We start from the raw sequence: 23,267 nt of genomic DNA, 5'->3' as shown, positions 1-23,267 counted from the left end.
TCCTTAATTCTATGTTAATTAGTTGTTTAATATTATTCTTTCATCAGTATAAGCACATCAATATTTCTAACTGTCAAATATTATATATTATAATCCTGCAAATAACAATATCTGAATAATTAAAAATAAGATAACAGCATCTGAAAAATTATTTTTGTACATTCGGTTTTGCACAACGCACGGATCTTCGACTAGTTTATGTTTATATCCTCTGCCACGACTGCAGATGATAGGCAAAAAAAAGAGAAAAAAAATAAGCAAATAAGAAACGGATTAACAGAGCTTTCAATTATCGTTTGTCACTATGTTCGTAATTTAAGGGTAAAAAAATTTTAAAAAGGAAAAAAAAGAGAAAAATACAGGAGTTAGAGTAAAAAACCTTGAAATGTCACGGGAAAGAGCATGAATCCTTCTACAACTCACCTATTTCTCAAATGCTCGTTCGTCAGAAGCCCGCTGTTTGTGGTCAAAACTGTGTTGAACATCACAAGTAGACCCAAAGACTCCATCCACTTTTAATTTGGTCAGTCTGGAGAAGTAAGAATATTGAGAGGGATCTCAGGAAGGGTTGGGATCAGTTGGTCACGGCTCCAACTTGGCAAATTTGGTTAGAGAGGAATAGGAGGATTTTTCTCCATAAAGCATCCTCAATTAACGGGGGTGCCGCACAAAGCCATTGATTCTTTCATTATCCAGGGACCCCTCCCCACGGACAGTGGAAAAGATAGCCATCAAGCGATCCTTCGCCTGAGGCCTCTGCTTGGATGTCACTCCCACTGGTTCAACACAGCGACTCCATGAAACCAATATGTATCATTGTTGTTGTTATATTATCCTGTAACCTATTTCTGTAATCATTCCTTTCTTCCCCACGGCATTTTCTTCCCTCTGTTTTTTTTTAACTTTCTTCGTTCAACAATGAATGCTGGGGGTAGCTTTGTCTACCTCCGTTCCCCCTCAAAGGAAAAAAAAAAAATCCTTCTATAGCTTTAAACCTGTTCTCCGAACTGATTTTGCCCCCCTGCAGCTATCCCCCCTTTCATAGCAAGCCTATTGCGCCATAAAAACACTTTTATTACACCATTCCACTCCCCGCTCACAGCACTAGAATAAGAGGATTTGTGGGCTGAGACATAGACATGCTTGTCCTTCACGAAACTTTGTGTACATCCTCAGGGATCAAAGAAATCCTTGTGATTCTTACCCAAAAAAAAAAAAAAAAAAAGAAATCCTTACGATGGAGCTAATCAATCCGCACTTGTCATCCACGACGGGTGTTATGAGCGGAGAAATGATCAATGGAGGTGGAAAGCAGAACCCACCATGTTACTCCATCTTGATAGTTACCCATGAGGATCTTGGCAGGGACATCCATCATACAATCCTAATAATTTGCATCACAAGAATATATTCCTGGCGCAGAGTTTCTCAATATTATTTATTTGTTGTTGGGATAAATTCGCACACAAACACAAATAATAATATCATTGACACGAACGGACACCAAAATCGCACCTCCAACACAGAACGAAAAAAAATATAGGGAAGAAGAAGAAGAACACACAGATTTACGTGGTTCGGAGATCAAAACGATACTCCTACGTCCACGGACGGAGGCGAGAAATTTTCACTATATAAAAAATCAATGGTACATCAAAGAGAAGCTTTCAATCTCTCTCTCTTCCTCTCTTTTTTTTTTTTTGATTCTCTCTCTCATGAATTATATTAGCAGAAGGAGAGGAAGAATATCTCTTGAAAGAAAAAAAAAAAGAAGGAAATCCTGCTACATTGCCAAAAGAGAGGTCCGCGTGTGGGAAAAAGAAATCCCGCTGCATTGCCAAAAGAGAGGCCCGCATGTGGGGGGGTTTCCTTAATCGCCCCCACAAAAATCGTGGACGAAAACGGAAAAGGGAGACTGCTCTGTTGACCGAGTCAACCTGACAAATCTCCACCTTTGGCTTGGTCAACACGAATGTTCTCCACAATCTTGATCTATCTCCTCAAACTTAAATTCTCACAAAAAAAAATAGTAAAAAATTCTCATCTCTTCCAAAATTTCGAAAGATATCCTCAAGTGCTGTAGACTCCAACCAAGTCCAAGCAATATTTAAACTTAGCTACTGGAAGAGGTTTTGTTAACAAGTCAGTTGGATTGTCTTCAGTACCAATTTTCTTCACAACAATATTGCCCTGTGCAATGACTTTTCGAATGAAATGGTACCTCACATCAATATGCTTCGTTCTCTCATGAAATATCTGATCTTTAGTGAGATGAATAGCACTCTGACTATCACAGTATATAATAGTCTCTTTCTGTTCCAAACTAGGTTCTCCAAATAAGCTTCTTAACCACATAGCTTCCTTCACTGCCTCTGTTGCTACTATAAACTCTGCTTCTATAGTAGATAATGCAACTGTAGGTTGAAGTGTAGCTTTCCAACTAACAGCACAACCATCAACTGAGAAAACATAACCAGTAAGAGATCTTCTTCTATCAAGATCTCCTGCAAAGTTTGAATCAACATATCCAGACAAAACATCATCGTTCCTGCCAAACTCCAAACAAGTATTAACAGTACCTTTCAAATACCTGAAAATCTATTTCACTGCCTGCCAATGTACTTTACCAGGATTGGACATATATCTACTCACAACACTGACTGCCTGTAAAATATCTGGTCTGGTACAGACCATAGCATACATCAAAGAGCCAACTATACTGGAGTATGGAACACGTGACATATACACCTCTTCATCTGTGGACCGAGGTGATAAAGAAGCTGAAGTGAGCAGGAAGTGGTGATAAAGAAGTTTGAAGTGAGTAGCAAGTGGTGTAGAAACTGGTTTGGCATCCCACATGTCAAACCTCTGAGAAACTTTCTGAACATAACTGGCCTGTGTCAGAAATAATTTACCTGCACCCCTGTTCCTTTAGATCTCCATCCCAAGATTTTTCTTTGCTGCTCCTAAGTCTTTCATTTCAAACTCACTGCTGAGTAAAGCTTTTAGCTGATTGATCTCAAAAATATCTACTGCTGCAATCAATATATCATCAACATATAACAACAGATAAATAACAAAATTTTTTGATAGTTTTCTGAAGTAGACACAACTGTCAAAACTATTCCTAGAGTATCCATATTGTGTCATAAAGGTATCAAATCTCCTGTACCATTGTCTAGGAGATTGCTTCAAACCATATAATGATTTTTTCAATAAACAAACATGGTCCTCTTTTTCTTCAACTTGAAAATCTTCAGGTTGCTGCATATAAATCTACTCTTCAAGTTCACCATGCAGAAAGGCTGTTTTTACATCTATTTGCTCTAACTCCAAGTTATAAGAAGCAACTAATGCTAGTAAAACACGAATAGAACTATATTTCACAACAGGTGAGAAGACATCATTATAATCAATACCTTCTACCTGACTGTAGCCCTTTGCAACCAACCGTGCCTTGTATCTAGCATCTTCAACACCTGGAGTACGTTCTTTCTTCTTGAAGATCCATTTGCAGCCAACTACCTTCTTTCCTTTAGGAGCCTTCACTAACTCTCAAGTTTTATTTCTCATGAGAGACTCAATCTATTCCTACATAGCAACTATCCACTGAGCTAAATCCTCATGAGATATAGCCTCTGAATACCTGGAAGGCTCATTAGCATCAAGTGTTTCCTCTGCAATTGACAATGCATAAGCAACAATATCTGCATATCTCTGAGGTAGTCTAATATCTCTTCTCTGCCTATCTCTAGCTAGAGAAAACTGCTGCATTTGTGGAGTTTCCTCCACCTGAGCTGAATCTATCACCTGCTGTTGTTGCTGGGAAGAATGCTTCACAATAGTAGAACCACCACTTTCAAACTCCACATGTTTCATGCCATTACCCGAAGAACCTGCATCAGTTGAAATAACTTTCTCCTCTCTAGGAGATAACATTGCAGATTCATCAAAAGTAACATTTTTCTCAATCAAAAATTTAGGAGACTTGGGATCAGGATACCAAAATCTGTATCCTTTCACCCCTGATGCATAATCAAAAAAAATGCACTTTTTAGCTCTTGGATCTAATTTACCATCATTAACATGAACATAAGCAGAACATCCAAAAATTTTTAAATCAGAATAATCAGGAGGGTTACCTGACCACATCTCTTCTGGAGTCTTGCATGCAATGGCTGTAGCTGGAGAACGGTTCACCAAATAACAAGCTGTAGACACTGCCTCTGTCCAAAAGTCTTTGCTAAGACCTGCTTTGACAACATACGACGAGCTCTTTCTAAAAGAGTTCTGTTCATCCTCTTTGCCACTTCATTTTGCTGTGGAGTGTATTTCACTATACGGTGTCTGACAATGCCTTCATTTTCACAAAACTCATTAAACTCACCAGAGCAAAATTCAAGCCCATTATCTGTCCTTAGCCTTTTAATTTTTTTTCCAGTTTGTTTTTCAATCAAAGCCTTTCACTGTTTGAATTGCCCGAATACTTCATCTTTATGTTTAATCATAAACACCCAAATTTTTCTACAATAATCATCAATAAAAGTTAGAAAATATCTGGCACTACCTTTAGAAGGAACACGGGCAGGACCCCAAAGATCAAAATGAATATAATCCAGAGTAGCCTTGATTCTATGAATTGTTGTTTGAAAGCTGACTTTCTTCTGCTTCCCAAAGATGCAATGCTCATAAAAATCCACCTTACCTGTACTCTGACCACAAAGCAAGCCTCTCTTGCTCAACATAGTCATGCCCTTTTCACTCATATATCCCAGTCTCATATGCCAAAGTTTAGTAACTTCTGATTCTGACATAGAAGGGGATGCAGCAGCTGCTGCACCTGTAACTATAGTGCCTATCAAAATGTACAAAGTACTGGACCTTTTGGCTTTCATCAAAATAAGAGCACCTCTACAAACTCTGAGAACTCCACCTTCAGCTGAATACTTGCACCCATTGGCTTCAAGGGTGCCTAGGGAGATAAGATTCTTCTTCAAGTCAGGAACATGTCTAACCTGTGTCAATGTCCTCACTATGCCATCATGCATTTTAATTCGAATTGAACCTATCCCAACAGTCTTGCATGGGGTATTGTTACCCATCAAAACAACTCCACCATCAATCTGCTCATAGATGTAGAACCAGTCCCTATAAGGACATATGTGGTAGGAGCAACCCGAATCTAAAATCCATTCATCTTTGGATCTGACAATATTAACAGATAAAACATAATCATCGGACTCATCTTTTGCAACTCCAGCCTCTGTTGCATTCTCAGATTTTTCTGCTTCTCTTTTCTGTTTGTTTTTCAACTTGTAATAATCAATTTTAATGTGTCCTTTTTTCTTACAGTAATTACAGACTTTAAACTTGTTTCTTGACTTTGATCTGCGCTCTTCTTTTTTTTTCTCAAAAGTTCTCTTTTGTGAACGGCCTCTGGCCACAAGGCCTTCAGAAATCCCTTCACTGCTACCACCAGTTAAGTCCCTATCCATCAACTCTTTCAAAAATAGGGATGATTTCACATCTTCAATAGAAATAGATTCTTTACCATAAAGTAGAGTTTCTCTAAAGTGTTTAAATGATGGTGGTAAAGAGCAGAGCAATAAAAGGGCTTGGTCCTCATCTTCAATCTTGACTTCTAAATTCTCTAGATCCATAAGAATAGAATTAAATTCATCAAGATGGATTTTTACAAATGTACCTTCAACCATCTTCAACATGAAGAGACGCTGCTTCAAATGTAGCTTGCTGGTGAGGGACTTTGTCATGTACAACGACTCTAACTTGAGCCATAAAGCAGCCACTGACTTCTCATGGATGACTTTCCGCAGAACTTCGTTCGACAAGCACAACTGAATCGCAGCCAGAGCTTTCTCATCCATCTCTTGTTTCTCTTCTTCAGATAATGTGGCCGGCATCTTTTCCTTTCCAAGTAACGCCTTTTGCAACCCCTGCTGCGTCAAGATCGCGCGCATCTTGACTTGCCAAATACCGAAACTAATATTTCGGTCGAACTTCTCGATTTCGAACTTCGCAGCCATCTGGAATCCTTCGTAAAGTAGCAAACGGAGCTTGTGTGCAGACAGAACGAGCGACCTGATAACCAGGCTCTGATATCAGTTTGTTGGGATAAATTCGCACACAAACACAAATAATAATGCCACTAACACGAACGGACACCAGAATCAGATCTCCAACACAGAACGAAAAGAAATATAGGGAAGAAGAAGAAGAAAAACACATAGATTTACGTGGTTTGGAGATCAAAATGATACTCCTACGTCCACGGGCGGAGGCAAAAAATTTTTACTATGTAAAAAATTAATAGTACATCAAAGAGATCTCTTTTTCTTCCTCTCTTCTTTTTTTTTTTTGATTCTCTCTCTCATGAATTATATTAGCAGAATGAAAGAAAGAATATCTCTTGAAAGAAAAAAAAAAAAAAAATTCTGCTGCATTGCCAAAAGAGAAGGGGGGAGAGAGAGAGAGAGAGAGAGAGAGATCTAAATAGAAATCATATTCTCAAACTATGGCTTCAGTAATCACAGCTCAACGACGGATTGTGTTATGTAATTAAAGATTCTGGTCACATTGTACATTAGCAAATTATGTCACATGCACGGGTAGCACACTAATAACTGTGAATTTATATATGATTACAAATAGATTATAGCATTTTGGTTCTAAGTTGTCATGGTTTCTGTTTGTCGGCTGTACAAGCCCTTGTTGATGAGACATTATACCTTACACTGGATGCTCCTCGTTAGCCGTGCACCATAGATATAATTCAAGATAAGGTGACAAGAAGACAGTCCAAGACTAGCCGTACGATGAATGGACCCCGTAGACATGAAAATTCTGATTGGCATGGTGTACCACTAACATGGCGCACCTAGTGTAGGGTATGGTTTCTCCGTGTTCACAAAGATATTTGTTGACACATAAGCAGTTGGAGCACCAAATTTTATTTCGTCACCCTTTTATTTCGAGCCCATGTCTCTAAGTACCTAGAGCCGTAGAAGTGTGGGGTTAAAACCCCATTTTGCTGTCATTTTCCACGAAAAGAAGAATTCACAGCTGCAGAAGTTGTTTGGGCGAAGTTCTATTTCAGCACGGCCATGGGCCATTTGGAACAACCAATAGCAAGATTGTGTAATTTATTGTGCACCGCATGTAAAATTGATATGAAATATATCATCCAATCATATTAAATCATACAGTATAATTAATAATAAAATAGATATTTAATATCATTCAATTTTTTCATCAGATTTTTAATGACAAAAATATCATTTCCCTCCGTTAAAACAAAAAATAATAATAATAATATAACTTACTGATATTTTATATAATTTTCTGTAAATAAATACAACATCCTGAATAATATATATGACTTCCTATATCTTTATATGATATCCTGAATAATATATATAGTTCTTGTGAATATATATAATATCCTAAGCAATATATATGGTTTTCTAAAATCTTATATAACTTTTTATTGATATATATGATATCTTAAATAATATATATGATTTTTTGTAAATATATATGACATCTTAAACAATGTACATGACTTTCTATATCTTTATATGATATCCGATTGGTTATTATAACTAATAGAAAGTCATATAAGACATCAAAAAGTCATAATAACTAACAGTATATCATAAAAAAATATAAAAAATCATAAATATTGTTCAGGATAATATATATATTTACAGAAAATCATATATAGTATTCAGAATGTCATATATATTTTCATAGAAAGTATATATTGTTTAGAATGTCATATATATTCACAGAATATTATATAAAGATATAGTAAGTCATATATGACATCAGAAAGTCATAATAACCAACAAGATATCATATAAAGATATAAAAAATTATATATATTATTTAAAATATCATATATACTCACAAAAATCATATAAGATATTAAGAAGTGATAATACTATTTTTTTTTTGTTCTATGAAGGGAAAGGATATTTTTATCAGCAAAAATCTGATAGAAAAAAGCTGAACATTATTAAATATCTATTCTATTATTAATTGCTCTATATGATCTAATATGATTGGACGGTATATTTCATATCAATTTTACTATACTGCATATAATGCATAAAGAATTACTTGAACAAGATTTTATAGCTATCTGCCACCTATGAAAGTGCATATAAATTTTTTTAAATGAAAAAACTGACTATAGATATTAAATACGTGTTGAAAAATGATGATTATGTCAACCAATCGGGTGAGATGGTATATTCCTATCGGATTTTCTACACCGTCCACCCACGGTGCACAAAAAATTTTGCAAAACCCCGGACTAGCGTGGCTTGAACCAGGCTAGATGGTACTGGAACAGACCACACTCGAGCAGGGGTAATTTCTATTGTTGGAAGACAATGCCCCCTTCATGTAACGTTTTCAGCCTAACTCCGGGCCCAGCTCGTGAGTATTTTTGACCTTCTCGTATTTTGACCTAGTTCGGCTTTAAGGTCACAATTCAAGCACAAACCGAGACTTTCAGGTCCAGTTCTTTTTCTTTTTTTTTTTTGGTAAGAACAGGTCCAGTTCTTTGAAACAGCCCGTCGATAGCCCTAATCGGATCGAACTACTTTGGTATGGAGTCCCTCAACAAGTTCCGTTAACCATTTAATCTTTTGTGTACGGTTCTAAACATTTACACATATTTTATTCACAGGTACCCCTATTTTATACGCATGCTTGTATCCCATGCTGTACATAGCTTTGTAGATAGAAAGTTAAATGGCCATCAGAAAAATGGACCGAGAAGTAATTAAATTTTGATCAACAAATTCTGATCATACAAATAGTCAAAACCAAGGTATATAAAGTGGTTTTTCCATAGAACTATTGGGGGAGGGCAATCCTCTACCATGTAGCTTGCTAATACGTCGAGGATGTCATGATAATAAAAATTTATTACACGTGTCATCACATTCTGGGGTCTATCAGCTCAAATTAAGGATCATGGCCGCTAGTGTCCCAAACTAAAGTCCAAATTTCCGTAAAGAACGGCCATCACTAAGCTGTGCCTACCTAATTCAGCCTTTGAATGAATGGGCCAGGTCTGATCTTGGTCTAAGTTTTAGACCTGAAGTCACCTCATGTTGGATCATGATCAAGACGGATCCGGACCCAACCCACCTTGGCCTGAGAGCAACCCACACGATGTAGGTTAAATAAATAGATAGACTGTTGACGTCAAGTGTATGCCTGATTCGGTGGTCCTTGAACAGAGATCTGGTCAAAGTCGGCAGTTGCCTGCGTATCTTTCTCTCGTTCTCGCAGTACATCAAATCTTCGGACCTGGGCCTCCGCAAAGGGCATTCAGCTGCCTCAATTTGCGCCTGGGTTTGAAGACGTCGACATGATGCTGTCTCCTCCATTTCAGAATATTTTTTGTGGGGATCTGCTCTGGACTTTTCCAAAGACAATAACTTTTTATGAAAAAAAAATGATAAATATAGACACGAGCATGCAAAAACAATGCCGGCAAATGACATGAGGTACCTTTTACACTTAATACGCATGCAAAGGGCAATTGTATATGATTCAGGATAAAGTTTGGTAAAATTGGCATGAGGGCAGAAATCAAACCCAAATAATTAATATCCTATATCTAACGACTTTACCAACTTGCCTATTTTTATCTTTGATCTCGAACAAGTCTGGTAGTCTAGTTTGAATGAATCAAATATATCTTCCGATCCGAACTATATATATATATATATATATATATATATATATATATATATATATTATATATATATATATATATATATATAATAATAATATAAAATTTTATTCAAAAAAAATTAGTTAAAAAATATTTTTAAGTTTTTTACTCTATATAATATTCTAGACCTATCTAGAACATGACTAATATAGAACTAAATATAATCCTATACGTATCCTCATGACAGATTTAAATATTCATAGATGCATATGCCAAAAGACCTTGTCAAATCTATAATACAAAGAAATAGGTTACCATTGTTTATCGTATTATGGAATTAGTGTACTTGTTTGCTACACCTTCTAAAATTAGATTTTGATGTAAAAAGATGTTTAATTAATTTAACATCAATAAAAATATAGTTCATCTAAAATTTTGATAGATATTATAATCTCAACCATCTCTCATGCATACTATGTGCCTCGAGGAGCAGCGTACAATAATTACGTGTGAATCAACAAAGCGTAATTACTATGCATGGCACCAGCTGTTGGTTAACTGGAGCCATGAACACTGCTTCATGAGCCACGTATTGTGCATCTTTTGTGCGGTTATGATAGCCAGCTAAGCCATGAATTGGCATATTTCAGCCGCTGCACACAGTATCAAGTACTGTTGAACTTAAACCATTGCCTGTCGTTCTATGAGCCACTTTGCAGGCACCGCCGGTGATTGTAGTTGAGCTAGTATTGGCATTATAAACGTCATCTTTAAGCCACTTGTCCGTACAAGATTTACCAAAATCTTTCAACTAAAAGCATCGTGTAATAGTATTTTAGTCTCATGTTTGATCTAATTAGCTAATCAATTCTTACTCTTCTCACCAACCTCATGCCTGATTAAGTTTGTTTGACTAATTACTAGTTACTAATCATTTTCCTAAATTTACATTCAATGAATAGTTTCCAAGTAGAGAATTTCTTAAATTTTAATTAGTAAGCTTGAGTTATGACTTAATCCGAGATCACATAAAAAGGTCTCAAAGCTGGCCCAACGTTCGCTAGGCGAGGCAACCGTCAGCCACAATTATTACACGACCCGATAAACCCTTATGTCCGAAGATACCTCTTCCAAAAGTAACCACCAGTCACAAGCCCTCAACCAAACTCCAAACCCCAATTATCAAGTAGATCACTTCAAGTTGAGCAGTCCATTTCAATGTCCATCTGATTACCATTTTTTTAAATCTCTCCACGGCCTACTCTCCTTCTTTCCAAATATAAACAAAATAAAAAAAAATAAAAATCGCACCAAACCAGCAGTGTTCACCAACCAAAAGAAACCAAATCAATCCAAAAAAAAAAAAAACATAGAAAAGGTGGGAGTGAACAGAAAAGATAGAGAAAAAGCCCACAAAGCAAGGAGGACCGGTAGTCACTAGTCAGAGACTCAGAGCGAGGAGTGGTCTCGTTTTCCGCTGGGCTCTCCCTGTCTCTCTATCTCGTAGAGTGTCGGCACTCGGAAACTCCCATCCTTTCTTTCTTTTTAACAAGCGTCAGGCGTCGCCTCCCCCCGTCGCCCCTCGTGTCGCTCACCGTCGCATCCTCGGCCGAAGTTGGGGGTTTCTGGACTCCTCTCTCTCTCTCTCTCTCTCTGAGCTGTCGCTCCCTTGGCCGGATCCCAGTAAAAGCTCTCGGCCCTTTCCTCCCCTTCCCGTCTTTAAATTGATCCCATTGCGGACCTCTGAGGCCCATACCAACTCTTCCGCTCTGGTTCTCTCCTCGCTCTTCCCCTCTTTTCTCTCTTCTTGAGGTGCTTCTGGAAGAGGGGAAATGGCGGTGGATCCGAGACAGGTGCTGGCGGCGTTCTTGACGATCTCCATGTTTGCGATGCTTGGGAATATGATCAAGAAGGACCACTTCGATAATGCGGAGGTGATTAATATCTCGATCTGAATTGATTTTTTTTTTTTTTTCTTGGGGGTTTTTCCTTCAGGTTCTTGATTTGGTCTTCTTGCTTTGATTGTCGGTGATTTGAAGTATTCTGTGTGATGGAAACTCGGTCGAAATCGGTATTTTTATCGAGGTTTCATATCAAGACTTGTAGAAATTTGACTTCGTTTGGTGGTTGGATGGTAATGTTCAGATTTGGTAGTGGATCCCGTTTTCTCTGTTTCTTGGCTTGCATAAGAACAGAGCCTTAACGATTCTGTTTGCATCTTTCTGGGTTAATTTTTGTTTTTTTTTTTTTCATTTTTCTTCTTTTACAATGTTTTACCATCCATCCAAGGAGACAAAGTAGTCTAGTTTCATGCCATGCTCATATAGTATATATTGAATACATGCTGGATATGAGATTGATTTGTTCGTTTTCCCTATGAAAACATGACATTGATTTGTTCTATTTTGTCATTTACGTAATGTTGGCAAGACCCTGGTTATAATCTTGGAAGAAGTTTATTTATTTACTCATGTAGTTCCCCATGATTTGCGATGCCCCATTGAGTTCATGAAAAATCATCCTAGTTTTTGCATGCTGAAATCAGTTTAAATATTGATAGATAACCAAGCATAGATTGTTTTGTGTGTGTGTAGGTGGGTCTTCTCACCTTATCGTCAGAGCCGGATAATACATATAGTGTAATGAGAGTTGAAGATTCAGAAGAACGCAAAGGTTCTAAAGTGAAAGAAGGGCCTTGGAGTGAATATGGCCAAGGACTAAAAACTTGTTGGAATAAACCTGCTATAAGTAAGTTGTAAAGTTTGTTTAGAACTTCATTTATCATTATCATAGTGGAAATATCTCTAAGAATCTAAATAGTATGGTTTGATTATTTCCCTTTCCAAACTCGCATTCACAGTGGAGGCAGAGCAACCAAAAGGCTACATTACGTTCTCTTTGACGGGTGGTCCTGAGTACCATGTCTCGCAGGTATCTTGGTCTCACAATGTTTCTTGTTGGTTGTGCATCTAATGCTTCTTTGCAGTCTATTTCAGTTATGCAGGGCAATGGTTTAATATTTGTATTTTCGGTTGTTGGGTGGATGTCTGGTCAGGACACCACCTCCCAAGACCTTTTTGTACTATACGATGCAGCAGGAAGAAAGAAGAAACAAAACAAAAAAATCAAAATACGTGGATCAGCCACAAAAGAGCTCATCTCCACAGGGCATGCAAACTTCACTATGAAAAAGAAATTTTACAAGAGGAGATCTCACCCTCAACTCTCGTATACCTAATTTCTTTCTCACTAGAAGTTTTCTTCACAAAAGATCTCTCTCTTGGAAGATCTCCTGAACTCCTGAAGTGCCTGACGTCCGCTGTCCAGGAGCTTCCTGCTCCTTTTCTCTCAGCGCTTCCGTCCTCTCTCTTCTCTCGGGTTTCGTACGGCTCCGTACTGCAATTTGCAGCAAAATCAGAAGACCACACACCACACAATTCACTGTTCCTGGTCTTTTATAGGCTTAAACATGACTTAGATTAGGTTTAGGATTCCTTAATCAACCCAAATCAAGTCTCAGGCCGTTGGATCAAGACCGGGAGTCATCCACGCCGTCCGATCGCTCTCCGGTCCATGGAATAGTATCGTGGACCGCGTGAAATGCGTGGGAAATGCCCATGCGGTCCACAAGCCCAGTCGTGGACCGTCCGGTCCACGGCGGATCGGGGTACAGGCCCAGGCAAGGCGCCTGGGCCTGGGTCGGCCCGTGCGCGTAGGCCCGAGCACGGGCTGGGCCGCGCACCCGGCTAGGCCGCCCGCCCGCCTGGGCCGCGCGCCTGGGTCGCGCGTCCAGCGCGTTGGCCCTGCCTGAGCCGCTCTGCCGGCCCGCCGCAGACCGCCGGCGGTCCTCCGCCTCTTCGGATCTCGTGCCGACTTTAAAAGCTGGTATCTCCTCCATCCAAGCTTCGTTTGGGGTGATCTTGGTCTCGTTGGACTCCGTTTTTCGCTGCGAACCTCACTGTGGGCTGAATCTCGAGGTGTCAAATCCTAACAATCTCCACATCGACTCGATATTCGGTCTCTTCCAAACTCCGAGGGCTTCTGGATCTCCTCGCCCCCATGCCCTGGGGCAGTCGCCTGCTGATCATGGATGGGCAAACATGGGAGTCGAGCCAGGCTGCTCGATCCCATCTCCGTCGTATGCTGTGCTCCTCCTGACCTGAGACCTGCTCGGGGCATCGTCATGCGGCAATAGGAATCTCACGTTGCGACGTCGTCTCTCGTCCTTCCGAGTCTCCTGTCTCATGCCCGATCCGCCTCCACCTGGAGCTCCACCTTGCACTGGACTTCCTGCCAGGTAATAATATCCTCTGCTCCCCTTCTTCCCCTCCAACACAATCCTATCGCCGCGTAGCACTCTCAGGATTCCTCCACCAACTACCGTCCTGTAGCCTCTCGAATCCAGTCTGCTAAGTGAGATAAGATTCTGTCTGAAATCGGGTATGTATTGGATCTCCCCCAATCTCTTCACTGCACCGTCATGTGTCCTCCAGCTGACCGTCCTAATGCCTCTGATCGCACAGTTTGATCCATCCGGCAGATATACAGTGCCCTCACTGTTCTTCAGAAAGTCAAACTGCTCCTCTCTGCAACATACATGATAGGGGCATGCAGAATCTAATATTCACTGCTGGAAAGAAGTAGATACTTCGTCAGATATCTCTAGGACATCTCCATCTGAATCGCTGCCGGCCGTTGCTACAGCAGCCACCGTCCGATTTTTGAGTTGAGGACAATCTCTGGCTAGATGCCCCAACTCTTCACACTGGTAACACCTGGTTTTGCTCAAGTCCCTCTTGGACTTGGACCTGGACTTGGACCGTCATCTGAGCTCGAAGCTGGATTCTCCCTTCTGAGAACCTCATTTTGGAGTATCGCCGCGGTGACCTTGTCCATCTTGATGGTGTTCTTCCCCACTAGAAGAGCAGTCACCAAGGACTCGTACGAAGGAGAAAGCGACGCCAGTAAAACCAGCGCCCTGGTCTTCTTCTCAATATTCTCACCAACGCTGAGGAGATCGGTGAAGATCTTCTGGAAGTGGCTGAGATGCTCCTGCACGCTGTCCCTCAATCATCTGCAGTTGGTAGAACTGCCTCCAGAGGAAAAGAGTGTTGGTGAGAGACTTCGCTATGTACAACTCCTCGAGCTTCGACCACAGCACCGTCGGAGAAATCTCACTCAGCACATGGATCATCACCTCATCCGTCAGGTACATGCGGATGGTGCTCACCGCCTGCATCTGTAGCCGTTTCCAATCCCGCACCTCCATGGTGGTCGGCTTCTCATCGCACAAGAGAGCATCGATCAATCCCTGTTGGATGAGCACGTCTTTCATCCTTGCCTGTCACAAAGAGAAATTGCTCTTACCATCAAACTTGTTGATCTCCATCTTGATTGTTCCTGTCTTCTCCATCTTCAGTCTTGTTCATCACCGCTGCAATCTGCGTCCTTGTACCACCTTGCTCTGATTCCACTTGTTGGGTGGATGTCTGGATAGGATACCACCTCCCAAAATCTTTTCGGTACCATACAATACAGCAGGAAGAAAGAAAAAACAAAACAAAAAAATCAAAATACGTGGATCAGCCACAAAAGGGCTCGCCTCCACGGCGCATGCAAACTTCACTATGAAAAAAAAAATTACAAGAGGAGATCTCACCCTCAATCCTTGTACACCTAATTTCTCTCTCACTAGAAATTTTTCTCACAAAAGCTCTCTCTTGGAAGACCCCCTGAACCCCTAAAGTGCCTGGCATCCGCTGTCCAGGAGTCTCCTGCTCCTTCTCTCTCAGCGCTTCCGCCTCTCTCTCTTCTCTCGGGTTCCGTATGGCTCCGTACGGCGGTTTGCGGCAAAACCAGAAGACCACACACCACACAATTCACTGTTCCAGGCCTTTTATAGGCTTAAACATGACTTAGATTAGGTTTAGGACTCCTTAATCAACCCAAATCAAGTCCCAGACCCTTGGATCAAGACCGGGAGTCACCTACGCCGTCCAATCGCACTCCGATCCACGGAATAGTGCCGTGGACCGCGTGAAACGCGTGGGAGACGCCCACGCGGTCCACAGGCCCAGCTGTGGACCGCCCAGTCCACGGTGGACCGGGGTACAGGCCCAGGCAAGGTGCCTGGGCTAGCCCGCGCATGCGGGCCTGGTCCGCACCCGCACGCGAGCCCGAGCACAAGCTGGGCCGCCCACCCGACTGGGCCGTGCGCCCGGTTGGGCCGCCCGCCCGCCTGGGCCGCGCGCTTGGGTCGCGCGTCTCGCTCGTTGGCCCCATCTTGTTCGGGCGCCGCCACCTGCGGCCGCGCCGCCGCCGGTCCTCCACCGGCTCGGATCTCGTGCTGACTTCAAAAGCTCGTATCTCCTCCATTCGAGCTCTGTTTGGGGTGATCTTGATCTCGTTGGATTCCGTTTTTCGCCGTGAACCTCGCTGTGAGCTCAATGTGGGCTGAATCTCGAGGTGTCAAATTTTAACACCGGTGATTATCTTATGAACAATATGCTTTTAGCAAATTTGTTTAATTACTCACAAACTTCTAGTCACACTTTGTTTCTTGTTGGCTATGCTTATTTCGCTTTGTAATTTAATTTCCATAAATATGGGAATTCTTTTAGTGTATGCACATGTGCTGGTTATCTTTATTGAAAAATATGCTTACAATAATTTTCTTTGGTTAGTTGAGCACTTTTTGTTTTTAGGAACTTCATAGTGTTGGGTGTTGGCATTTTTCAACACATGGATATGCTATGACACTTTGTGGCACTCCTAAAGCCAAGTGTCTAGTTAGGTGGCACTTTATTCCAAGTGATAATGCTATGGATGTCATCATTCTAGATATCATACATATTTCTCTTCTCTCTCTCTAATCTTAGATGGTGTGAATGGGAGTTTTTTCAATAAAAAAAAAAAAAACCATTAGCTAGTTAACTTAGTTTACTTGTCAATATATTTTGGTTTATATATAGGCACATTTTTATGTTCATATATTTAGATAGTACAAAAGTGCCGTAGATCTGCTCCTTTTTGGAGGTTAATATGTTATGTGCTTTAAGACACTTGGATTCTTAGTAATGTATCAAGAGTTTAGGCAACATCATGGTTTAGTGGTAGCAATATGTTGGTTGGGTTGGATTTGGGTTCATTCCATGCCCTATGTCAAGTTCATATAGGCGAAAAACTTAAATCTAACATGGTGCACTAGTGGGTCAACCATGATCATTCTTGATCCTACTTAAGATAACCTAGCTAACACAAACATGAGCTATTTACCTGGCTAATAATAATAGCTAGTGGCTTGATTGAAGTGGTTGGATCAGGTAGTGGGAAAGACAGACAAGCATCAAGGTGGCTAGATCTAGTGATACTATGATACGATCTATGTTGTGGCAGTTGGATTCAGTGGTAGACAAGTTGGATCTATTTGGGGTGGTTGTCTTTGGCCATCTATGTTTGAGTGGTTGGATATGTTGGAGCAATTGGCAATGTGACAGGGTGGCTAGGTTCAGCAATGGATAAGCCATATTTGCATTAAGGTAGTCAGATCTATGTTAGATAGCCAAATCTAGTGATATGGCCGCCAAAGCTAGTTGGGTTGCTAGGTTTGGTGATGGGGCAGTGGGATCAAGTTAGGTTACCTAGATTTGATGATGGGAAACCATATCTGTGTTGGGGTGGTTGGAATTGTTCATGTGGTTGTTGCATTTACACTGAGTTGGCTAGATCTAGTAGTGATAACCGAGATGAGTTGGCATTGCCAAATTTGTTAGTGGGGCGGCTAGAGAAGTGGAGAAGAGGGGGTGGCAATAGAGTGAGTTCAATGGGAATGGCAGTAACCGGTTAAGGTGAGAGATTGGTGGTGAGGGAACTGGGAGGAGAGCGGCCTCATTGGTGGCAAGGGCTTTTCATTAGGTAAAGAAGAGGAGGTTGATGTTGGTATTGATGGGAGATCGGGCCTAGAGATGGGATGAATGAGAGGAGAGGGCAAGGTTGGAGGCAACTTCTAGGTTCTGATAAGGATTTGGAGTTGATATCTTCCTAGGGCATAAAATTCTCTCAAATTATAGCCTATAGCTGTCAGATTAGCATATTTGGTTTATATTACCCAAATGTTTCTAATGTTTATGTTATGTATTTAATAGTTCAGCTTTGAATTAATGGCTCGAGACCCTTTGACTTAAACCTAGTCTGACAACCAAGTGGGTTGGGAATGTTTGAATTGTACTGGAGCCATGAATGCAGTGGGTCAACTTAGATGTGTTGGGTCTAGGTTGGATTGGGTCATGTAAATAGCTATGGTTCATAGTTGCCTTCCCACTTCATGGATGATGATGGCTCATGTTGGTTTGGATCTAGTTAGGTTCAGGCAGGTTGAGATGCACCTACTGTAAGAAAGTTATCAATCGAAACCTGACATGTTTAATAAGTGACAATCTCAAAACCAAAGATGACCTATTTATTAAATGAGTGGCATGCCATGATAGGGTTGACCTATTTAACAATAGCTCATGTCAGATTATATTGGAGATGGCTTAATTTACTTCTTATGTTGACATGGTTGATTGGATTGACCCTAACCTAACACTGTTAACTTGACTTCATGCATAATAGACAAAAGTAGAGGAAATTATGGAGGAAGGGGTTTATTATCTTGACATGATTAACCCAACCTAGCATGGTCAACTGTACTTGATCTATAACATGCATAAAGTTAGGAGAAATTGAAATAAGGGGTTAGAAATGTGTTAATCACCATTACTAGGGGAAGAGGAGAGGGTCATTGTTTCCCTTCTCGTTCTTTGGTGGGTACATATCATGGGAAAGTTGGTCAACTTTTCCATTGACCAACTTACTATATTCCACATTTTTCAAGATGGGTAAGTTATTTTTCATAGATAGCATTTACTCATAAAATGAGGAAAAAATATTATCCATCTAGAAGGTGGCTAAATCATTTTTTCATTAGTCAGTAAAGTAGGTATTTAATTTTATTTCTAAAATGTCCCATCCTCATTTCCAACGCCTCTATCATTCAATGCCCAATAACTCAGTCATCCACTTTGTCCAAATCTATGAGGCATAAAAGGAAATTATGGAAAATATGGATTAGCAACTTATCTAGAAAATTAGTAATATAAAAGAACATGGTAACAGACTTCGAAGCCACTTTCCTATGTGTAAAAAAATATGGATAAATTATTTTTTTTGTTTAAATGTTGCTGGAAAATATTTACCTAGGAAAATATAGATTCCCAAGTAAATTTTTAACCCACAAAAGAATGGACCCTTGAAGCCCCTCTTTCCCCTTGTTCTCCTTTCTTGTATTGAAAAGAGTACCCCATCTAAGCTCTTCTCTAATAGGCCCGCTTCTAAATGAAAAGAAAAGGAAAATTATTTAATAAAGAAAACCTCCCCTATCCCTATCATCTCTTATTTAGCAACCATTAAAAAAGAATAAAACCAGTGAAAAGGATTGAATGGAGATATGTGGTTTTCAGTAGTAAGAGCTTGAAGGCTTGATCTTTGCATTGGAAGAGCATGAAGTTCGGGGCATGAGGCATTTTGGTAGGGTGGAGATGGGTGTCAACAGAGTACAGATCATGTTGTAACCGATGGGTTTCTAAATGGGAAAAATGGGAAAGTGGGAGAGAGATGGAGAAGAGGAACCGAGACCTTTCTCTCCTCTCTTAGATATTTATATCCCCACCTAAAGGACTAAAAATGCCCTTCCATGGTATTTAGCTGGGTTAAATAAGTTAATTAGGTTTTGGTCATATTCATGTCAAACTGACCTAAAATGGGTTAACCCCCTAAACATGTTAGCTGGGTCTACCAGTTCATGATGCAAATCCATTGATCTCATGACCTGAACTATGGATTAAGGTTTAGTTGTTCTATTCTCGTATTTGGAAGCAAAACATCCTATATCTAATGTGGCAGATGTGTCTATTTTGTTATGCTTCTTGATTTTATCATTCATAGTCAGTATTAATTAGTTCCCTCTCTTCTTTTCTTTGACCAAAATGCAACCCACATTATTAAAATGTAATGTGTCGGGAAAATTTTAAGTAATCTGTATTCATTTTTCATTCATCAGCTTACAGATGCGGTGGTCATTGCAAGGTATCTGGGTGCTACACTAGTGCTGCCTGACATCAGAGGAAGTGAATTGGGTCAAAAGAAGTAAGTGCTTCAATTGTAAGCACATGCTTTTTTTTGCATCCCCGGTGAAAGGTTTCGCCTTCTATTTTGTCCAGTTATTCAGCTACCTAATATACTGCATCCTCCGTGATGACAAAAGCTTAAGTTTAAGCATTTTATTTCTTTTGTGCAAAACCAACATGAAAAACAGAGTGCATCAATTATCTTTTTAAATGTAATAAAAACATTACTAAATTTCATTTCAATTGCTTGATGGAATTGCAATAACCTCTTCTTCTCTCCTTAGGCCTAAACTATTTAGGTAATTGCTTCTATAATGAATACCTTATCCTATGATATGAAAGATAATTTGCAATCTCTCTTAGTACCTATTTACCTCCAATATTATTTTTTGATTGCCAAGAATGAGATAAAAGTTAAGTCAGTTTCACAGTTGCGTGCCGATTTTATAGCTTCTAATCCATTTGAGGATTCAAAATTCTCAATGCATTTGCAGGAATTTTGAAGATATGTATGATTCAGATAAATTCATGAGGAGCATGGATGGTGTGATAAAGATAGTTAAGGAGGTACCTGCTGAGGTGGCAACTGAAAAGCCAGCAGTTGTCCGAGTCCCTAATAGGGTGTCGGAAGACTTCATTATGGCGAATGTTGAACCAATATTCCGAACGAAGAATTACTTGAGGCTTGCAACTTTCTTCCCTTCGATAAATATGAAAGTGAGGGAAAAGCGGAATGATGACTTGGATTCAACTGCTTGCTTAGCAATGTTCAGTAGCCTTGAACTGAAACCTGAAATTTATGAAGTGGCTGAACGAATGGTGGAGAGGCTGAAAACAATTAGCCGCAAATCAGACAGTCATTTCATTGCAGTTGACCTGAGGGTTGATATTCTCGAGAAAAAGAGCTGCAAAGAGAGTAGAGACAGAGGAAGGAAAAGTTGTTACAGTGCACAGGAGATTGGGGACTTTTTGAGGAAAATTGGCTTTAATGGAGATACCACTATTTATCTGACTCAGACTTGGTGGCATGAAAGTCTTAATTCTTTGAAAGAGATCTTCCCAAAAACTTACACCAAGGTGAGTAACGTCTTTTAATCACTTATTGTTTCACCCCAACTTTATCAAGAATGTCACTGACCTTTTGTTATATAGCATTTAGGATAATAAACAAAAGTTTGACTTATAAAAGCAATCTTTCATTTATTGAGCAGGCCTGAGTAACCAAAAGTTTCTTTTGTGAAATCACAAATACTGCTATGCTTATGATAATATCAGAAGCTTTCTTCTTTTCCCATTCATTATCATCAAATTATACTTTTATGTGGGAGCTTATATTATATGCTGCATGGCTGACGTGTAAGTTAAATTATGTATTGGGCTTTTACATGTAAGCTTTCTTTCTGTTCATTGCTTAATCTTAGCATAGAAAGGAGTAAGTGATTTTTCATTTTAGGTCATTCAGTGCTGCACTACTCTTACACAAAGTTATCAATGGATTCCTTACATTTATAAAGAGGCTTCTTTTTACAACTTGAGGCTTTATTTATTCTGACAATACAGTAAATGTTTTGGTATTATGACAAATGCAGAAACTTTTTTTCTCCTACATTGCCATGAGAAACGTTATACTTTTACAGGTGATCTGATATTATATTTTGCATGCTGATATCCAAGTTTAATACATAACCTTGTCTTGCATGGTGTCATTCATCTTCTAAAAGAACCTATAATATGGTATTCATTTTGTATGTTCACAAAAAAACCAATCAAGGAAACAATCAGGCACAGCCTAAAGACCAAACTTGCATGTTGTTTTTTTCTGAAAATCTGATGGTTGATATAATGTGCCAAACATTGATGAACTTGTTAATGAACTGCTTCTTGTCACTCTCTCTGCGGTCTGGATCATGGCTTTGACATTTCCTTATCAAGTAGCACCAATGCGCTTACCATGCTGTGCTTGTGAGGTGTTACCTGCTTGTCTTTTGGTATTGTTGCAGGATGATATCATACCTGCGGACAAGAAAGGTGCATTCCTCCGGTCACAAAGTTCTGAATTAGAGAAAGCTCTTGACTTCCACATTTGCTCCCACAGCGATGTGTTTGTGCCTGCAATTTCTGGCCTGTTCTATGGAAATGTTGCTGGGAAGAGAATAGCTTCTGGCCGGACGCAAATCCTTGTACCCTCCCAAGTGCGTGCTTCCTCAGCTCCAGCTTCTAACTTCATCTCAGCCTACGTCACCAAGAAGAACCATCTGGCATACTCATGCTATTGCTAAACGTGTGCTAGATAAAATATAGAGCCGCAAGAGCCCTACCCCTCTTCGTGGAATCACTTCTACAATCCTTTTCGTGTTGAGTTTCCTTTTCTCTGTTTCTACTTTTCCAGTGTAGTGAACCTTCAAAGTGTACTGAAGTAAATAAGTTAATAAAAGCAGCTTTATTTAGTATATGACAAGCGTCATGAGCTGCATTGGTTGGATCATTGATCACAATTTGTTGAAGGGAACAAAAGTCACAAAGAGTGTCGAGTACATCCCAATTTAATATATGTTCCATTTGTTTCCACACCAGAATTATGTTCATATAGTCTTTTGGATACATATGAGGCTTTTGTAGAAATACACCCAGAAAATATATACAATATAAATATTTTCTTTTATAATACATCATGTATTACAGAATATTATCATGGTGTTGTTACACAATCTATTTTATATTATAGAATGATAGGGTTTGGAAGGACAAACTTGTCCAATTAATGAAAAGTCACCCTTATCTAAAGTTTAATATCTGAAGTTACATAAAGTAAATGCGTTAGACTACGCCTATTGTATCATCTCAAGTTCCATGCCTCTCCGGTTAATTTTTTGGCTGATTGTGTTAATAAATAATTATTTTAGATAATAAATAGCTTTATTATCCTTTTGCATCAATATTCTTGATATATTTATAAAAGATATAATTCTTTATAATATATATCTAGTTTACCCATCTATCCCATTAAAAGTTTTGAACTTTACAATGGTGGGAACCTTATGGGCAGGCCATTATTTCATGGTGCGCTGAATATGGCTTCCAGTAACCCATAGGCATTGGAATTCGTGGAACATTCATGTTCTTCCATGAGACTACAATCTTGTAGTTTCAATGTAGCTAGTTGCTTAGGGGTATTATTATAAAAGAATAATATTATACTTTTATACTTAAAAAGTTTATATATTAACACCATGAGTAAACAATTTAATAAGGAGCTGTTGCCATAAAAGATGATGGATTGAAAGTGTATATATATACATACAAAATTATTTTTGAGGCCATAGATGTAGAGGATTCAAATGGAGAATCAATTTTTTGGAGCAATAAGTGAGCCATTCAACGAGAAAGAA

At 39.5% G+C, this 23,267-nt stretch overlaps 1 protein-coding gene across 2 annotated transcripts; it reads left to right on the top strand.

Moving 5' to 3' along the window:
• Positions 1 to 11,135: 11,135 nt before the first annotated feature.
• Positions 11,136 to 22,328, top strand: LOC105049343 (protein MANNAN SYNTHESIS-RELATED 1). Of its 2 annotated transcripts, XM_073260783.1 has the most exons (7): positions 11,136 to 11,395; positions 11,525 to 11,646; positions 12,307 to 12,460; positions 12,573 to 12,643; positions 19,812 to 19,897; positions 20,373 to 20,955; positions 21,879 to 22,328. In XM_073260783.1, the coding sequence occupies exons 2-7, from the start codon at positions 11,545 to 11,547 to the stop codon at positions 22,155 to 22,157; spliced, it is 1,275 nt and encodes a 424-aa protein (XP_073116884.1). In that variant the 5' UTR covers positions 11,136 to 11,395; positions 11,525 to 11,544; the 3' UTR covers positions 22,158 to 22,328. The 2 variants fall into 2 exon arrangements, with proteins under 2 accessions (XP_073116884.1, XP_073116883.1); XM_073260782.1 differs by having other exon boundaries at positions 11,136 to 11,646.
• The last annotated feature ends 939 nt before the right edge of the window (positions 22,329 to 23,267 follow it).

The sequence above is a fragment of the Elaeis guineensis genome, chromosome 7 (assembly GCF_000442705.2).
Source record: "Elaeis guineensis isolate ETL-2024a chromosome 7, EG11, whole genome shotgun sequence".
NCBI classification, from domain to species: Eukaryota; Viridiplantae; Streptophyta; class Magnoliopsida; order Arecales; family Arecaceae; genus Elaeis; species Elaeis guineensis.
The sequence above is the reverse complement of the archived record's forward strand: the minus strand, read 5'-3'. Positions and strand labels throughout refer to the sequence as shown.

What these genes read in the sequence shown, in the direction of transcription:
- LOC105049343 (XM_073260783.1), top strand. Translation starts at nt 11,545, where the DNA reads ATGGCGGTGGATCCGAGACAGGTGCTGGCGGCGTTCTTGACGATCTCC. An exon ending in TTGGAATAAACCTGCTATAA is followed by an intron (nt 12,461 to 12,572) that starts GTAAGTTGTAAA and finishes TCGCATTCACAG; the next exon opens with TGGAGGCAGAGCAACCAAAA. An exon ending in CTGAGTACCATGTCTCGCAG is followed by an intron (nt 12,644 to 19,811) that starts GTATCTTGGTCT and finishes TTCATTCATCAG; the next exon opens with CTTACAGATGCGGTGGTCAT.